The 16,450-nt window shown below is 33.3% G+C and overlaps 2 protein-coding genes across 2 annotated transcripts; one reads left to right on the top strand and one right to left on the bottom strand.

Moving 5' to 3' along the window:
- The first annotated feature begins 609 nt into the window (after nucleotides 1-609).
- Nucleotides 610-9,947, top strand: LOC120631691. The gene is made up of 3 exons (XM_039901365.1): nucleotides 610-774; nucleotides 7,466-7,586; nucleotides 8,481-9,947. Exons 1-3 carry the CDS (start codon nucleotides 678-680, stop codon nucleotides 8,596-8,598), a joined length of 336 nt encoding a protein of 111 aa, XP_039757299.1. The 5' UTR covers nucleotides 610-677; the 3' UTR covers nucleotides 8,599-9,947.
- Nucleotides 9,948-11,220: 1,273 nt separating this feature from the next.
- On the bottom strand, nucleotides 11,221-14,272 carry LOC120631568. Its single transcript, XM_039901202.1, has 3 exons — nucleotides 14,147-14,272; nucleotides 13,140-13,269; nucleotides 11,221-11,408 (listed from the first exon to the last, which is right to left on the bottom strand). The coding sequence occupies exons 1-3, from the start codon at nucleotides 14,238-14,240 to the stop codon at nucleotides 11,285-11,287; spliced, it is 348 nt and encodes a 115-aa protein (XP_039757136.1). The 5' UTR covers nucleotides 14,241-14,272; the 3' UTR covers nucleotides 11,221-11,284.
- Between the last annotated feature and the right edge of the window lie 2,178 nt (nucleotides 14,273-16,450).

Here is a 16,450-nt window from a genome sequence, read left to right as displayed (position 1 = left end):
CTTGCTATGAAATAACACATATTTTAACAGTCAGAAACGATATTACTCTAATAAACATGTAAATGTAATTTATAAATCAAAATTAATAATTTATTGCTAATACGTATTAGGAAATCCAATTTAACAATATTATTTATTAGAAAACAAGGCAATACGATCGATATTACTATGTTTTGAATAAAAATATGAATAAATTACACTAGCTTCCTTGACACCATGTTCCAACTCTACTTGTTAATTTTTTTTAATAAAATAATAATGGAAAGAATAAACTATTATTACGCTTCATTATTAAATACTTTCGCTTACTTATTTATTTCAATAAATCATTATTCATAGAATACAATATAAACTTTAAGTACTTAAATGATTTATCATTATAAGTTGATTACATAAAAAAAACAAATGAATAATTTCATATAAATAAATGTCACATTTATAGGCTTATATAATCTGTTTTATGTCACTGTTATTCAACGTTCGAATTTATTTATGTCTTGTTTACGAATATTCGCATACGCTTAACAGTGAATAGTGATAAGATGAATAAAGTTGAAACGTAAACATTGTCGATAGTCTGTGGGCAGCCGAGTTTGAATAAAAACAAGTGGCTGATAAGTCAATGGTCAGTGTGCTTGCGTATCTTTACGGAGAGACCTTGTCGAGAATTTTTGGAAATGGTGTCGAGGATTGTGTGTATTATGACGATTGTCGGGCTCGCGAGCGGAGCTGTATGGCAAGGATCGAGGCTACCTGTGAAACCTAGGGAGCATGGTGAGTTCTATTTTTTATCTGTAAGAAAAAAAATTGACACCTAAATAAAAAAATAGATTCTTGGTTTTTTTTTAATTTCCGTTGTTTAAATACCTTATTTGGACTATTACAGTTCATGTTAAAAATAAATGCAAAATCGGTTTAGCTTTCTCAATGATTGATTGAAGAACATCATTTATTTTTTATTTTTGCACAAATTATACATGTCCTAAAATGCTAGAAAAGTTAGGTTTAACTTGAAAAATTGGAAACTCTCAGAGTAAGTTATATTGATAGGTAATATTAAATTCGGTTTAATATATTACTATGTTTACACCAGTTTTAGACAGAATGGAACTGATTTCAATTTTAAGATCTACATAATTCCCAGTCTATTAATGTTCCACAACCGGACACAGCTTTCTTCTATGATATAAGAGGGTGAGAGGGATTAGGATAAAATAGCAACTGCTGAGATTCTTGCCGGTTCCTTGTCTGTAGAATCTGCCCTCTTAATCGATTGTGGTAGAGAAACTGTGAAAAAAGAGAGTTTTCAATGGCTACGGCTCCAGCTCTATCAGAGCTTTCACAGTCTTTCCGAAGACGCGAGTAAAGTCCGGTATACTGCTCTCAGAGTACAAAGAGGAAGTTCTTTCTTATTTATATTAAAATGGAGTATAAACTTATTAATTTTCGACTTTTGTACATAAATAATAACCTTTAATACTATTATTTCTTCGTTTCAAAATAACATTTCCAAACATAAACGCGCACTAGCGATGTTAGACACAGTTGTGAATTTAAATAATGAAAACTAAAATCTAATTAAACAATACATATACATTATTTTTATGTAAGTATTTTAAGGCATGTTATTAACTGTTAGCGCTCCTTTTAGTGTTTTGAAGAAAAAGTTGAATTACCTAACACACTAGTTTATGACCCTGAGTTAATACCGCTTCATAAGATTCATTATTATCACTAATAACTTAATTTGACAAACATGCGATTTGTCTCTTGTCTTCTGAGCAGCGTAGTATACACAAACCGCATTTAATATTAACGCAAAATACCGCGCGACGGTTAAATATCGTTCTTAAACTATGGAAATACAGTTCTAAAGTTATGAAAATTACAACTATTTACGTATTTATTTATAATAGTTATTTAAATACTTCCTATAGGCGCTCTATAAATTTCCGGTTTATAACACAACCTGTACTAAGTTCTATTAAATGATTATTTATAATATAATTTTATTAAGGGGCGACCTTTGATGCGAATTAGTAGAAATTCGACTATGGGACATAATTCACGAGAATTTTCGAACCGAACCAAACATAATTGTTAGGTTTTCCTGTCATGGAATCCTAAGTTTGAGGTAAGAGTTAGAAAATTAGCAACTACCACGGCGCCACTTCTGAGAGCATGTCAAGCTTAGTGACAGTTTTTATCAATAACATTTTACTTAATCATAAAAGCCCACCAACATATATTTTATCCAAAATATATCTTATAACTATACTGTTTTATAAATTTGATTCATGTGATTTTAGAAATTATGATGTTTTTGAATTATTTTGTTTAACAATAAATATCCATTTTTGCCATGTTAAATAATCAGTAAAACTCGCGTAAAAAGGGTTCTGAGAAAATTTTTTTTTTAGATACTGTAAAAATGTTATAAAATCGTAATAAAAAATGTAATTGTATTTTTCAAAAGGATTCCTTTCATTTGATAATATGACACATTATGCACTTGGTAATTGTTTTTTTGGGGTTCCTTCTCGTAATCGTTCGTCCAGTCGTCGTTGAGGCTTCAGGAATCATGTTGAAGTTTATACTGAATACTAAAAAAATAAACGATCTTTTATTACGTACTGCAAAGCTTTCAAGGTTCTATTTAAACACAATCATCATCATCATATCAACTCATTACCGGCCCACTGGGTCTCCCACAATAAGAAGGGTTTAAGGCCGTAGTCCACCATGCTGGCCCAGTGCTGATTCGTGGATTTAAACACAATACAAAGTGAAAATAAGTAAAACATGTTAACAATGAGAGGCATATATAAAGATTTAATTTAAGAAAGTACATCTTGAACTTATCTCTATCTCTTCTTGTTCTATGGAGCAAGAAAAAAAATACTTAACTAAGATAAGGTGGGCCCTTAAAAATAGAACTGCCGACCATCAAACGGCGTCGGTGCCGTGAAACAAGTGACCTTTTGAAGCAAAAGTCATAACCATGTTGATATTACTTGAAATAAGTATTTACTTACCTCATATTTTATTTCGATGAAAAGGGCATACAATATTATCGTTGAGTACCTATCTCACCGTGACCTGAGACGACCTTTGTCTAATCTAAGAAACTATTCGTAGTCGCAATAAAACCGTATTATATATGTGTAATTCAACTTCCTTACTTATGTTTTTTTTGATTTACAGCTATTGTTAGGTAAGAGTCGGGCATATTATCAAAATTAAGCTTAATTTTGATAATATATCATGGATTTCCGCAAAGTAACGCCTGCTTCTATCCAATATCCAATAAGAGTCGGGCGTTACTATTTACCACCCTAGTGACAAAGTCGTTCCGGTACGATATCGCGTAAAAATCTCTCTACTTAGAAAGCACCATTCCTTACCAACTCAGTTTACAGTCAGTAACTTTTAGTGTAACGAATATAACGAATATAGCCCCTCGCTATCAACTTATTAACGTTAATTAACCCATCAACGGCCCACTATAGGGCACGGGTAGGTGAATCTCAGACTGAGAAGGGCTGTAGTCCATCATGCTGGCCAAGTGACGATTGGTAGACTTCACACGTCCTTGGTAACATTATGGGGAACTCTCGGGAATGCAGGTTTTCTCATATCGATATTTAATTGCTTAAATTAAAAACGCACATAACTCCAAAAAGTTGGAGTTGCGTGCCGGGTTTCGAACTCGGTACCCCGAAAAGAAGCCGAAGTCCTAACCAATAGCCTATTACCGCTTTTCTAGATGTAGAGATGTTATTGATTAACAAAAAGGATGGCGCCAGTACGACTTTTCAATCAACTAAATGATACCTAATTGTCAACTGAGAGCACCGCCACATAGGCGCCATTTTGATTTAAAACAACGCGCGGAATGCTTTCCACGCGGACGTCCATACAGCAACAATAAAACTATATTTGCATATTAATAAGACAAATTGTTAAAAAAAATACTATACAGAAAAAATAAAATGTCTACGTTTTGGCGCCACTGGGGCAAAAAACGTAATCGATTTGCATTAGAATTTAGTTATTAGACCACAATCTATGCTAATTACGAACATAATGTCGTTTTTAAATGCCTTTTTTTTTGTACTGGGAGATTTTTGTTTTCACCTAATTCAAGAAGGAACATAGTTTTTTAAGTGTCTTTGTGATTTTTTAATTAACAGCTGTCTCATAAATTGAACTCATAATATTATATGGGATCACCCAATCACAACTTTTTATAGTTTTTGCCTGTCTGCCTGTCTGATGACGATAATAATGTTAATGAAAGTAACTAATAATAGAACAAAAATTTATATAAAACCGAAAGAAAATAGACAGATTTGTACTATTTTTTATTAGATAAGTAAGTAATATTCACCCACTTGGTTTCTTGTGGGCTTCTTCTTAGACCAAATAAAAGAACGTACGAACTATACCACATCCTTTATTTTTTAATTTACGGATTGTAAATCTGCAAAAATCCTTCTTCCGCGGGTCAAGGTCCCAGTTTGTAAACAGATTGGAAGGTCGTGTTTTGTATTTCTTATTCGGTATCGAGATAACGCCTTAACCCTGGGGTCGAACAATTATTGATATCTGCTTAACTGATAATGAGTGTTCACTATGTTTTAACAAGGTTTTTGTATATTTAAATTGTTTTAGCGTGTTTTGGTTGAATTGCAAGTTATTGGTATTGTTTGGACTTTGGTACACCTCATAACGATATCTACAATGAATCTGATCTGATGATGAAATTGAACTGAATAAATGAGTGAATTAATGCATATACTTATAGAGTACACAACACAGAAAAAAATTAAGGGTAAAATGTGGCGGCCTTATCGCTACATAGCGATTGCTTCCAGGAAATCAATGGCGTATTATGAACCAGCTGTAGATGCATAGCATAGACTGATAGCTGTAAATGAAACTGCAGTTGTTAACGTAAAAAGAATTACGGCATCTCCTGCGAGTATGTGATGGCACCAAACGGATAGGGAGAAGAAGGTCCTGTTGAGAGAGGAAGTGAACTCTGATCCGATCAGCGGCAGAAGAGACGGGCACAGACGGTTGGAGCACGACTGAAGTCTCCCTCTTAAAGAAGATCTTGACGACTGCCTTTGTATACCTGTGAGCGCTGTGTTTTTGAGTGGGAACAACTGCCTACCAAACTACAATTCTTTATCTCGGTCTTTTTATAAAACAAAAATCCCGGATTTGTGACTCTAAAGCGATCTTAGGACCATTTTAATCAAAACGATGGAGAGTTTAATACTCGGAAACGACTCCTCGGTTGCGAACGTGCAAATCATGTACTAAGGCTACAGATGCCTCAAATCTTTCGACCAAAGTGTTGACCACCCATCCGATTGGGCATCGTCAGGTCATAATAATTTCCTTATTCTTACTTGTTAATCAAATACTTATCTCTTTAACAATATAACAAATGGCTCATAACGCAATAAGCACCTTCCTCTTAAAAAGGCTCAATTCTCCAAAGCCGACACTGTCACATCCGTTTCAACGAAATATGAACATAATCAAATGATACATACTAGGCCGAGGAATTTTGGGAAACACACAATATTAATAACCCGTTAGGTGCTGAGACAGCAAGGTCGTTGCATTATTGACGAGTTCATCGATATCATAAAAAACGGATTGAATCGCATTCTCTGGGTATTATTTTTGCCACCCAAAGGTATTTAGATCATGTCCGGTTTGGATTCGTATCGCCAATTTTACTAGCGATATTTATTAACATAATTATTTATTATAATATAGAGACATGACTCGATTCATTTATATACTTAAAGACCAAACCGCTTAATCGACAGCCTATAATATGTTACACTTTATCGAATGTAATGTATTTAAATGTGATGATATACATTCGTATATCGTTCGACATGATGGTAAGCACTATTATGGTAAGATACATGACGGCATGTAGGTACATAGAATAGTTTATTAGTATTTTAGTCTCACGTGAAAAAAAGACCTGTGCGTAATCAGGACGAGTTGCCAGATCTTTTTATAGCTTTCCAGTTTTTTTCTTTAATTTGTTATAATCAAGGCCAAAAGGAGAAATTTGTGCGATGTTGTTTATTTTTTTTTCTCTCTCGTGATTTAAAAGGTGTTGTTGCGTTTAAAGATCTTCCAAAAATGTATCAAACTACGCTTTAGGATACGAATATTTTGCTTAGATTCCGACCATTTACAAAGCACAATTGCTAAACAAATTGTGTTGTAAAATCAACATCTCCTAACTTTTGTCTCTTAGTAACATAAACGATTACATGAAAGTTAAAAGTTAATTACCTAGTGAACTCCAAATAGAACAGCGATTATATTTATTGTGTAGCTGTAGTCTTATGTAAAATATCGCTAAAATATTTCTATTATAAGAGTATTAGGAAGATTCCGCTAAAGACAAATATAAATAGATCTCATTTAAGCTTCATATAATTCCAAACTGATTAAAATTCATTTATTCCAATATTTTCCATAATCGATAGCTTACTTATCGGAAATCCTATTATTTTGTTGAATCTGGCTGGTAGCTCGCACTATGTTAAATAATTTTAATTTAAATTATAATTAATATGATACCTATTTATAATAATGATGATTAATTTTATAAATAACTCAATGGATTTCTAGAGAAACAAATTTTTTATTTTAATTTAAAATATTGTGCTTTTCTTAAAGGAAGTAGTACAATATTTTGTTATGTTATGTTCAACACCAGTTTTTTCAATAATGGGGTAATTTGTGTGAATCGATTTAGACAGTTTAACACAACTATCTCACAAAATTTTGAAGTTTAAAGCATTATTTTTTAATATTTTTTTGGGCATCCATCTTGGACGTCGATGTCTCATTATCAGCTATTCTATTCTGTATTTCCGTAACATGTAATACCACCCAAACTCTTACTTTGTATTATGTAACCTCAGTTGTCAACCAAGATAGAATATCTCTGTCTGTTGGCAATTATTGATGTTATATAAAACAAAATAATGATTGGACAGTTATTAGATTACAATTTTATATAGTTTCTAACTTTATTTCATATCCTCCAAGATATTTAGATCTTGAAAAAACCTTGGGATTTATTATTCTTCTTGTAGTGATCTGTAACTTAAATTTTTGTTTAGTGAAAAAGTAGTAATAGGATAGTGATAGTTTCTCTTTTGGGTGTCCGAGCAAGATTCACATCTATCGGTAAAGCAATTAAATACCTCTTATTTTAATGGTGAAAGTCATCATGTAACCAGCATGCTCCATAATACTCTCAAAGACATGTGTATACTACCATCAGCACTTGGCCAGCGTGGTAGACTACGACCTAAGCCCTTCTGATTCTGAGAGGAGAACCGGGCCTTTTAATAGATTGATATTGATTAAAATCCACGTGGTCATAGAAATAACAATGCTTTTTTTGTTACAGCTCACAAAGAGGGTTGCTATATAGAAGAACTCGATAACGTTATACCCTTCGGTTCTATGGTGACTCCACTTGGCGATTGCTACAGGATAGAATGCACGCGACACAGAGTCGAATATGCTTCGTAAGTTCTACAGTTTTCTTTATAGAATATAATACTTTTGATAAGCAAATCTTTGTCGGTCTATTCATTGAAATTGCGTCGCTGAATAAGAGAGAGAAGAATTAACAGTCTGAGTATGATAATTATGATGTTGAAATAACAAACATACAAAAATGTATAGCTTCCGATGTACTGTCTGTATATAATTTACCTCTGAGCCTTAGTTGTGAAACCGAAACACCTAATATCGTAACCCACTGTCACAGATTTTACTGAAAGAAATTATATAAAGCCCTAACATTACATGCAAAATTTAAATCGAGTGACCCCTGTCACTTCATTGGGTACGCGTTGCGTAGCGTAGGTACTATGCACGTGACAATCTTTTGTCTTAAATAGGGTTGGCATAGGTAAACATTTAAAATGTTTTGAATTCTTTGTATAGAAAAATAAAAATCCTTTTTTTTTTACTTGTATAGCTTTTTGTGACAGATCTCGAACAATCTCGAGAACTATCGCCATGCTTATATCTTCTTTTGATTTAATATTTGCACAGGGTGATTACTTATGAAATATACTTATACAACCTTCAAAGTATTTCGTATTTTAGTTACACGTTGTATATTGTGTATCGTCAGTGATAATAACTGAAACCAACGGTTAAATGTGCTCTCTGAGGTAAGGTGTTAACACCAGCGATTGGATGGGTGTGGGAACTCTTATAAGAAAAATCCAATACCTAAAAATAGAGGCCGACCTGGAAATGAGGACCTAGTGATCCGTAGTCGCACATGCTTACCAACGAGGCAGTTAATTATGTATACAAAACTATTATTACAAATTCTCTTTAACTAAGCTTTTCTCGCCCTGTAGTTTTTGATCTTTTACTTAATTGTCTCTACTTATCTATTTCAGATGCGCCTATGTTAGCACAGATTCCCAGAATTGTTTCATCACGGAGACGGATGTCAGTAGACCTTACCCACACTGCTGTCCTGATATCAAGTGTGAAGATGATAACTACTTGATATAGAAGTGATTCTTAGATATAATTAGGAGCTCTAAGCTGTTATTGTTGACAGTTGTAATGAAGATGGGAATTTTGGTTATCTTTAAGGATAAGAGAATAAAAAGATCTTTCGCTTTAAAAAAAAGGATAACTGAGGGTGAAATACAAGAAATCAGAATAGAAGACAAAGAAACCGCGAAATTTTAAGTAAATTTAATCAAAGTGAAATAGGACAAGATAAGATTAAAAGCAGGTCCAATCACGCAACCAAACCACATACGTATTTTGAAATAAATAATGTAATAAATGTATAACTTCAATGCAAAATTTAGAAGTAGACATTACTTTTAATTCACGACAGTTCAGTCCATATCTCCTAAATGGTACTGATAACTTTACTAATAAATTTCAAAGTTAAAATATCTGGCCGTTTTTAATAATGCTTTATGCTATTAAATCACGTAATTTATTTGTTAGTGCTGCCATTTCTGGAACAAAGACAATACATTCGGCGACGATGAAAAATGTATAAAACAGGAAATAAATTAAGTAATCTTCTGTCTAGACCGGAGACCATCTATTTAAAAAGTTTTATTTGTTTCAAACGTTTTCTTTCTTGTTGTACTTTTACTATTATATAACAATTATTTTATTGTTATCATTATGCATAAGTTCTTGTGGTTGTTATAGTTATCCAGATACACAACAAATAATGTGTTTTATAGTGAAAACTATACAAGTCAATATTTCAATTACAAATAATAATCTACTGTGAAAATAATTTAAGTTTAGATGGTTTTAGTTTAAGAAATTTTTCAAATACATAAGTTTGCATTATAAATGTTGCAATAAATCAGTCTTTAACTTTTAAAGTATGTTTGAAATAACAGCATATATATATAAAAGTTTAACATAGTCTTAGTAGAATAGAAAGTAATTTCGAACCTGTCAACGTAACTTAAGTGCTCCTTTAATAGTAAGATATGGATAGAGTTCCTTTAATAAGAGTTCGAGGTGGAAATAATGCTGAAAATACTTCTTCCATATTATAAAAACTTCATACAAGATATCACACGAGTACAAATTTCAAACCACAATAGCACAATAATAGAAGATGGACTGAAATCCAAAAGAGTAATTTTCACCCGCCTGGGTTCTATTGTATCCAGGTGAAAGATTAAAAAAAAAAAGTTAACTTTTCAATATAAAGGTGAAATTCATGCAAGGCATTTGAGGTGTCTATACATCGAATATAAAATCTGATACAAAGTTTTTATAATATAGAACAGTCTTTCCGTCATTACTCCGACTCAAGAAGCTATCTTGCCGCCAAATTGTTATTATTTATTTAATTAAATTAGTTTCTCTTTGTATTTTGTTTTTTTTTACCATTTCTATGATCTATTTGGATAAAAAAAACCGTCAGATGGTTCATCTGACGGTTGCAAATGTTGCTAATGTTTTAGTCTTCTTAAGATATTAAAATCTTAAGTATCTCATCATATCAGTTTTTGGTACTTGTATAGCTTTTTGTGACAGATCTCGAACTAGCTCGAGAACTATTGCCATGCTATCTTCCGCCAAGCAGCATTGTTGCAATGCTGTGTTAGGGTCTGAAGGGCTTCGTTGCCGTTGTAATTAAAGGCACATGAGGCTTAACACCAACGCGTTAAATAGATGGGCATAGAGCAGCATGTTGCAGGACGTGATCCTTGCATGCCCTGTGAAGTGTTCCCCCGTTTATAGGCGAAGGTTTTCTTTAGGAACTTACCATCAGGTGGGCAATTTACTTGGACGGTCCAAGTAAATTGCCCACCTGATTATTTTTATTATTATTATTTAAAAAATAATCATCGTCAGTATCTGTGATACCCCACATCTTGGGTTTTAAGTAAAGAGAAGGGATATAGAGTATAGACCCACCATGTCGCAGCAGTGATTCTTGGGTATCGGTTATTGTAAGTTGCAAAGCTAATCTAGATCTACAGTCAAATAAAAGCTTCTCATTAGAGATAATTTCAGTTCGATCGAAAACACATCTCATAATTTAGTTTATAAGTATATAACATTTTAGGAGTAGTATAGCTTTTCGTGGCGAAGTCCGGGGAATTGGCTTGCTTTTTTCTGCGGCCAAGCATCATTTCTGTGTTCCGGGCTGAACGGCGTGGTTGCCGGTGTAATAACATGAATATGAGACCCAGTGCGACACATTGCAGGATGTGATCCTTGCATGCCTTACAAAGTGTTCAAATTCAAATTCAAAATTAATTTATTTCAAGTAGGCGCAGCTTACAAGCACTTCTGAAACGTCAAGTCAGTCCGTTTGTAGTGACTAAGGCAGATCCTACTGAGAAGAGCCGGCTAGAAACTCAGAAGATTTCTCTTTTCAACATCATTTTACAGTTTACAATCTTATAAATTTTGGGCGGAGCCTGCGACAATTGTGTTCTACGTACCATCAGGTGTGTCATCTGCTTTGTAAGTAAATTACATAAAGCAGAAATAAGAAACAAAAATATAAATATATGAAATCAACAGGTTTAAAAGTAGTGCTATACTTTTAACAATGTTCCAAGGGTGGATTACACTGTTATAAGACCAATTATTGATGTAGAAAGTTTATAATAATAGAAAAGTAAAAGCCAATATGGAAATATAGAATAATTTATTTATTCATATTCTTTTGTTGCACTGACCGCGATTGGAATGATTAGACTTCAATGATTCGTCCATCGGGAAGAGTGCAGCGGACCTTTTCACAGCAATCTGGGAATGCTTGGGTCAAATCTGAGGGAGTTCTTTCGCAATTATCGGATATTCCTTTAGCACTGCATCTGAAATAAACCAAAACACAAACTTTAGAAATGCAGCTGTATACCCAGAAAAAAAATTCAGGTAAAAAAAAAACCTACGCAATTCACACAAGGCAAAAGTGAAATTCTGAAAAATAGCCTACGAAACATTGAGATGTAGAGTATCAGGATTATAAGATAAAAGTAAGCTTTAATCCTATCGATTTATGTGATTGTTTCTTTATCGTTACGCATTTTCTTTTAATCGAGTTTAAAATCACAATGATTTAAAGAAGATTAACTTCACATAAAAGTAGGAACAACTTTGTAAAAATCCATTTGTTGGGTTTTAAATCTTTAATTTGAAAAAAAAAAAATTAAACTATATTTATCACAGTTTACTTATTATATAAATATTTATTATATTATTTTTATTTTTTTTGGATATATAGTATATTCAAATTTTATTGTATTAGTATGTAGAATTTTGTTATTATTTAGATATATTAAATATCCTTAGTATGAAGTATGAAGTATTTTGTACCTTTATTTGACCAATTAAATCATCTTACTCACATCCTGGGGTAGTTGGAAGAGATCTCTTATAAGATAAGCTTTGCTTTGTACACTTCATGTATCTTATGTTTACAATCACAATTTATGGTACATAAATAATAAATAAACAAATAAATAAATAAGAAATTTAAAGGATTCCAAGGAAGTTTCACTTCACAATAAAGCAGGAACAACTTTGCAAAATCTTTATAAATATAATCTTTAAAAAAAACTTATATACCATTAACATGTAAGATACTTTGCTATTATTTACCTAATGAATCTATTAAGCATTTCCATTAAATTTTGTATGTCTAATACGCAGAACTACTCAGATCTTAAATTACACTTTCTAATTTATTTTAATAATTATAAACTTTGGTCATGTATTATTTTTGTATCGTAATATTGTTTTTTTTAAACTAAATTTACAAATAGTTGAACCAATTCATGTACCTAATAATAAAAATTATTATTGAAATAATGACAGATTTGTATGACATTCAGAAAGTGTACAGTTAGGTACCTAATTTGAAATAAATTATTTGATTTAATTTGATTTGATTTAAGCACTTTCGTTTTGACTTCTTTTTCCGTGGGTAAAATAGACATCGCGTCTATATAGACCTATTACATAAAGTTAATCTGATGGAACCATAATAATGCAGGAAGGTAGCTAAGCTACTCGGTATTCTGTAATAAACAGACTTAGCTCCATCAATATACCTAGTGCTCGTTAGATTCGTTTTAGCAAACTTCTGGAAACTTTCGAGTAGGGGTCTATCGGTGCATGCTAAAATTCAAAAGATTACCCATGTGGAAGTCTTGTAACGAGTCGGTTGTCAGCGCGAACTTTGAAAACCGTCATAGAGAAAAAAGTTCTCTGAAACGTGCTCAGGAATGACAGATAATTATGGCCAAAGTTACACGGAATAGGCCGATCGGTCGCAAGAGGATGTCTTGGTTGCGCAAAATCAAGGAGTGGACTGGGATCCCAGCTGTTTAGTCTCTTGATAGACAAGGCGAAATATCAAAATCTGTTTGCCAACTTTCACTACTTGGAGAGGTACCTAAAGAAGAAAAAGAATTTATCTTGATCGAGACGACGAAAAAACAATATAGGTTCTGATAAAACGAACAAATATGTTTGCAGAAATGGTTTTGAAAGTAGAACTGGGTTTAAAGAAAGGAGAATCTAGCTAAGGTTCTGGAACTTACCCTTCGATATGTATTAATTTAGTATCCTTGCAAGTATACTTTACACAAGCAGTGCCATCTTGTGGTGTGAAAGGAACATCGAATTGTAGCATGCGATCGTAATCAGAAAGGTAGCAACCTTCTTGATCAGCTAAAAAATAAAATTTGACAATTAAAAATACCTCTTAATAATTTAACACACAATATAAAAGTGAGTAATGGAAAGCTATATTTTGTAAAACTAAAACTAAGTTACTTCCGATTCATTTTTTCATATGTACAATGTTACAAAGGTTCGTACGTACGCATGACGTAGTTCGAGGATCAAAACATAGATGGCGCTGGCGGCGCTTACTCTAAGCGTGGGTCCAATAATATATTATATTATCTACGAGTACCTATATGCAATTGACAATGGTTCAATCGCTCAGCGCGCAGAACCAATAAACCAAAAAGAAGAAGAGTACCTATATACATTGACATTAATGGGGCATAGTTAAAAAGTTTGTTAATTTATTAAAATGTCTACATTGCCCTTAAAGTTTCCTTGGTAAAAATTTACTTTGTGACTTTTAGAAAATTTATCTTCACTTAAGAAATATGTACCTCAGTAGGTATAGGTACATTATGCTAACTTTGATTGGTTTTACTCACACTCCATCAAAGAGTACTATGCAAATGTTTTTAACGCTAGTTTTTCCTGTTGTAACAATTGAGTCGTATCCTAAAATTTATATCCTGAAAATTCATCCAAAAGATTATAGAGTTTTTTATACATGGCATATGAGTTAAATATATAAGTTCATTTAATAAAAAACTCAAATTTCTATTTAAAATAGTTGACAAAATAAGTTTAACTAGCGGGCACGCGGGCAAGTCCATGAGTCCTAGAAAATTTGTATTTTGGGGGTGACGATTGCTGTGACGCTTGGTGTATTTTAAAGAGCACACGAAATGGTTGGAATATAGAGCTTAGGCCCACCATGCTGCTCCAAAGTCGGGCATACGTAAAAATAAAGATGACTCACCGAACTTGGCTGGTTTTTCCTCTTCAGCTATAATACCTACATACGCTTCAACACTTGTGTAAAGAAACAATGCGAAAAAGAGGTATTTAAACATGGCGGATCTTATTGTCTGAGTTCTTGCACAAACAACGGTCTATTTTATACTAGTGTATTCGTACAAGATCACATTTATATATGGATGCTTCCAACAGGTTTCTTTATAAAATAAACGTCAATATTACAATGGATCTGCGGATACTTATTAGTAGAATGTAAGGTGTTAAATAGCCTTAAACACACCTTGCCTGTTGCTGCCTGCAGAAAACTCATTTATTTACTATTTTATTTATATATTTGTACACTTTTACAATTATTTGACGGCCGACTGGCGCAGTGGATAGGGACCCTGCTTTCTGAGTCCTAGGCCGTGAGCTCGATTCCCACAACTGGAAAATGTTTGTGTGATGCATATAATTGTTTTTCAGTGTCTTATAATATACATACATTACATATAAAGATAGACGGGTGTCTATCTGTATATTATAAGTATTTATATGTATTATATTCATAAAATATTCAATAGCTATTTTAGTACCCATAACACAAACTACGCTTACTTTGGGGCTAGATGGCGATGTGTGTATTGTTTTAGTATATTTATTTATTTACACTACAAAAAGAAAAAGACATTTACAAAATAAAAGAAAAAACTTAAACAAAAAGCGGCCTTATCGCTTAGCGGTCTCCAGGCAACCTTAGGATTAGGAAAAGGAAGAGAAACCGAACGGTGGGGTGCATTATTATTACATAAAAATAATAACACACTAATGTTTATCTAGATTATGCAAATAAAATACAACTATCCAAAGTCAGGAAGGGTTGACTCTTCCACTTATTTAATTTGTTGTAGCCGTCGTAACTAGCTCTGCTAAAATCTGGGCCTTGTTATGGATGACTTCTTTTCTTGGACATCCCAGATTTTAGCCGAAAGATCATCGCAGTAATCAGTGGATTGAAAAGATAGAGAACTTCTTGTCAATAAACTTGAACGCCTACAAGTTTTGTATACGTATTAAAGAAATTCGATAACATCACTACATTTCGCTTACAACTCAAATGTCTCACCTTTAGTCAGCGTCGTGATTTCCATCCTCGATCCTCTTTCACCCTCAGACTCCTTTAAATTTAAAGGAAAGATTTCCCTTCCTTGGTTCTAACCATCTTTTCAACCACCGGTTTCGGAGTGACTGTAAACTAGCAGTGCCATTCGGACGTACTCACCACTATGGTGAGTCTTTTGTCGCTCAGGTTGTGATATATACGCTATGTATATTAAACATGTTTAAATACATTACATTACATTAACATATAAAATAAAGTTACACACAATTACGTATACGCTCAAATTTACCTACAAAAGTTTATATAATCAATATAATAGGCTTTAACAGCATGTTTGAATATGTCTAGTGACCTTGTCTGTCGTATGCTTATTGGAAGTGCATTCCACAGTTCAATAGCTTGAACAGTGACCGAATGCTTATAAAACTTTGTTTTATGGTACCGCATGCTAAAAGACAGTTCAGTTCAGTCGACAAGAAGGTAATAAACTTCTCGTTCAGGTAAGAAAGAGTTTTTGGATTAAATAACACACGGTACAGAAGCCAAATTAAAAAGCCAAATGTAAAGGTTCTGTTTTTAGCGACGCAGGTATGTTTATCCTCAGTTGTTATGTACTATCGCGTACGTACGTATGTACTTTGCATTAAAGATGAGGTAACGTTAACATTATATGAATACAAGGTTTTTAGATAGATAGGTTAGGATATAGATAAGATAGGTTTGAGCTTATTGACAATTACGCCTTACGTAAAATTATAATAAAGTTTGGGATGAGCGCGATTGCATTCACTTTCGCCTTGAAGGTTTTCAAGTTATATTATGTGGTAGCAAACATCCGTAGGTAATAGTCGTTATAGTAGTTTACCGGCCCACAGCTGGACACGGGTCTCCTCTAAGAATGAAAAGGGTTTATACCGTAGTCCACCACACTGGCCACGTGCGAATGGGGTAACTCCACCCCTTGAGAACGTTCTGGGGAACGCCTAGGCGTGCAGGTTCCCTCACGATGTTTTTCTTCACCGTTAAAGCAAGTGACATTTAAAATGCTCAAATCAAAAGCCCTCCGAAGAGTTAGAGGTGCGTGCCGAGGATAGAACTATGCCCCTCGGAAAGGGAGCCGTAGCTGTAGCGACTAGGCGACTAGGCTATCAATAGTAGGTGATAGTGGTTTTAAGATTTGCTCGAGCTCGAGTATTACCATGT

The sequence above is a fragment of the Pararge aegeria genome, chromosome 18 (genome assembly GCF_905163445.1).
Source record: "Pararge aegeria chromosome 18, ilParAegt1.1, whole genome shotgun sequence".
Lineage (NCBI taxonomy): Eukaryota > Metazoa > Arthropoda > Insecta > Lepidoptera > Nymphalidae > Pararge > Pararge aegeria.
Note: the sequence above shows the minus strand (reverse complement) of the source record. Positions and strands in the feature narration are given on the sequence as shown.

Bases quoted from the DNA above. Each gene is read 5' to 3' on its own strand.
- LOC120631691 (XM_039901365.1), top strand. From the start codon at position 678: ATGGTGTCGAGGATTGTGTGTATTATGACGATTGTCGGGCTCGCGAGC. The intron at 775-7,465 runs GTGAGTTCTATT...TTTTTGTTACAG, and splicing joins TGTGAAACCTAGGGAGCATG to CTCACAAAGAGGGTTGCTAT. The intron at 7,587-8,480 runs GTAAGTTCTACA...TATCTATTTCAG, and splicing joins CACAGAGTCGAATATGCTTC to ATGCGCCTATGTTAGCACAG.
- LOC120631568 (XM_039901202.1), bottom strand. From the start codon at position 14,240: ATGTTTAAATACCTCTTTTTCGCATTGTTTCTTTACACAAGTGTTGAA. The intron at 13,270-14,146 runs GTGAGTCATCTT...TTTATTTTTTAG, and splicing joins GGAAAAACCAGCCAAGTTCG to CTGATCAAGAAGGTTGCTAC. The intron at 11,409-13,139 runs GTAAGTTCCAGA...GGTTTATTTCAG, and splicing joins AAATTAATACATATCGAAGG to ATGCAGTGCTAAAGGAATAT.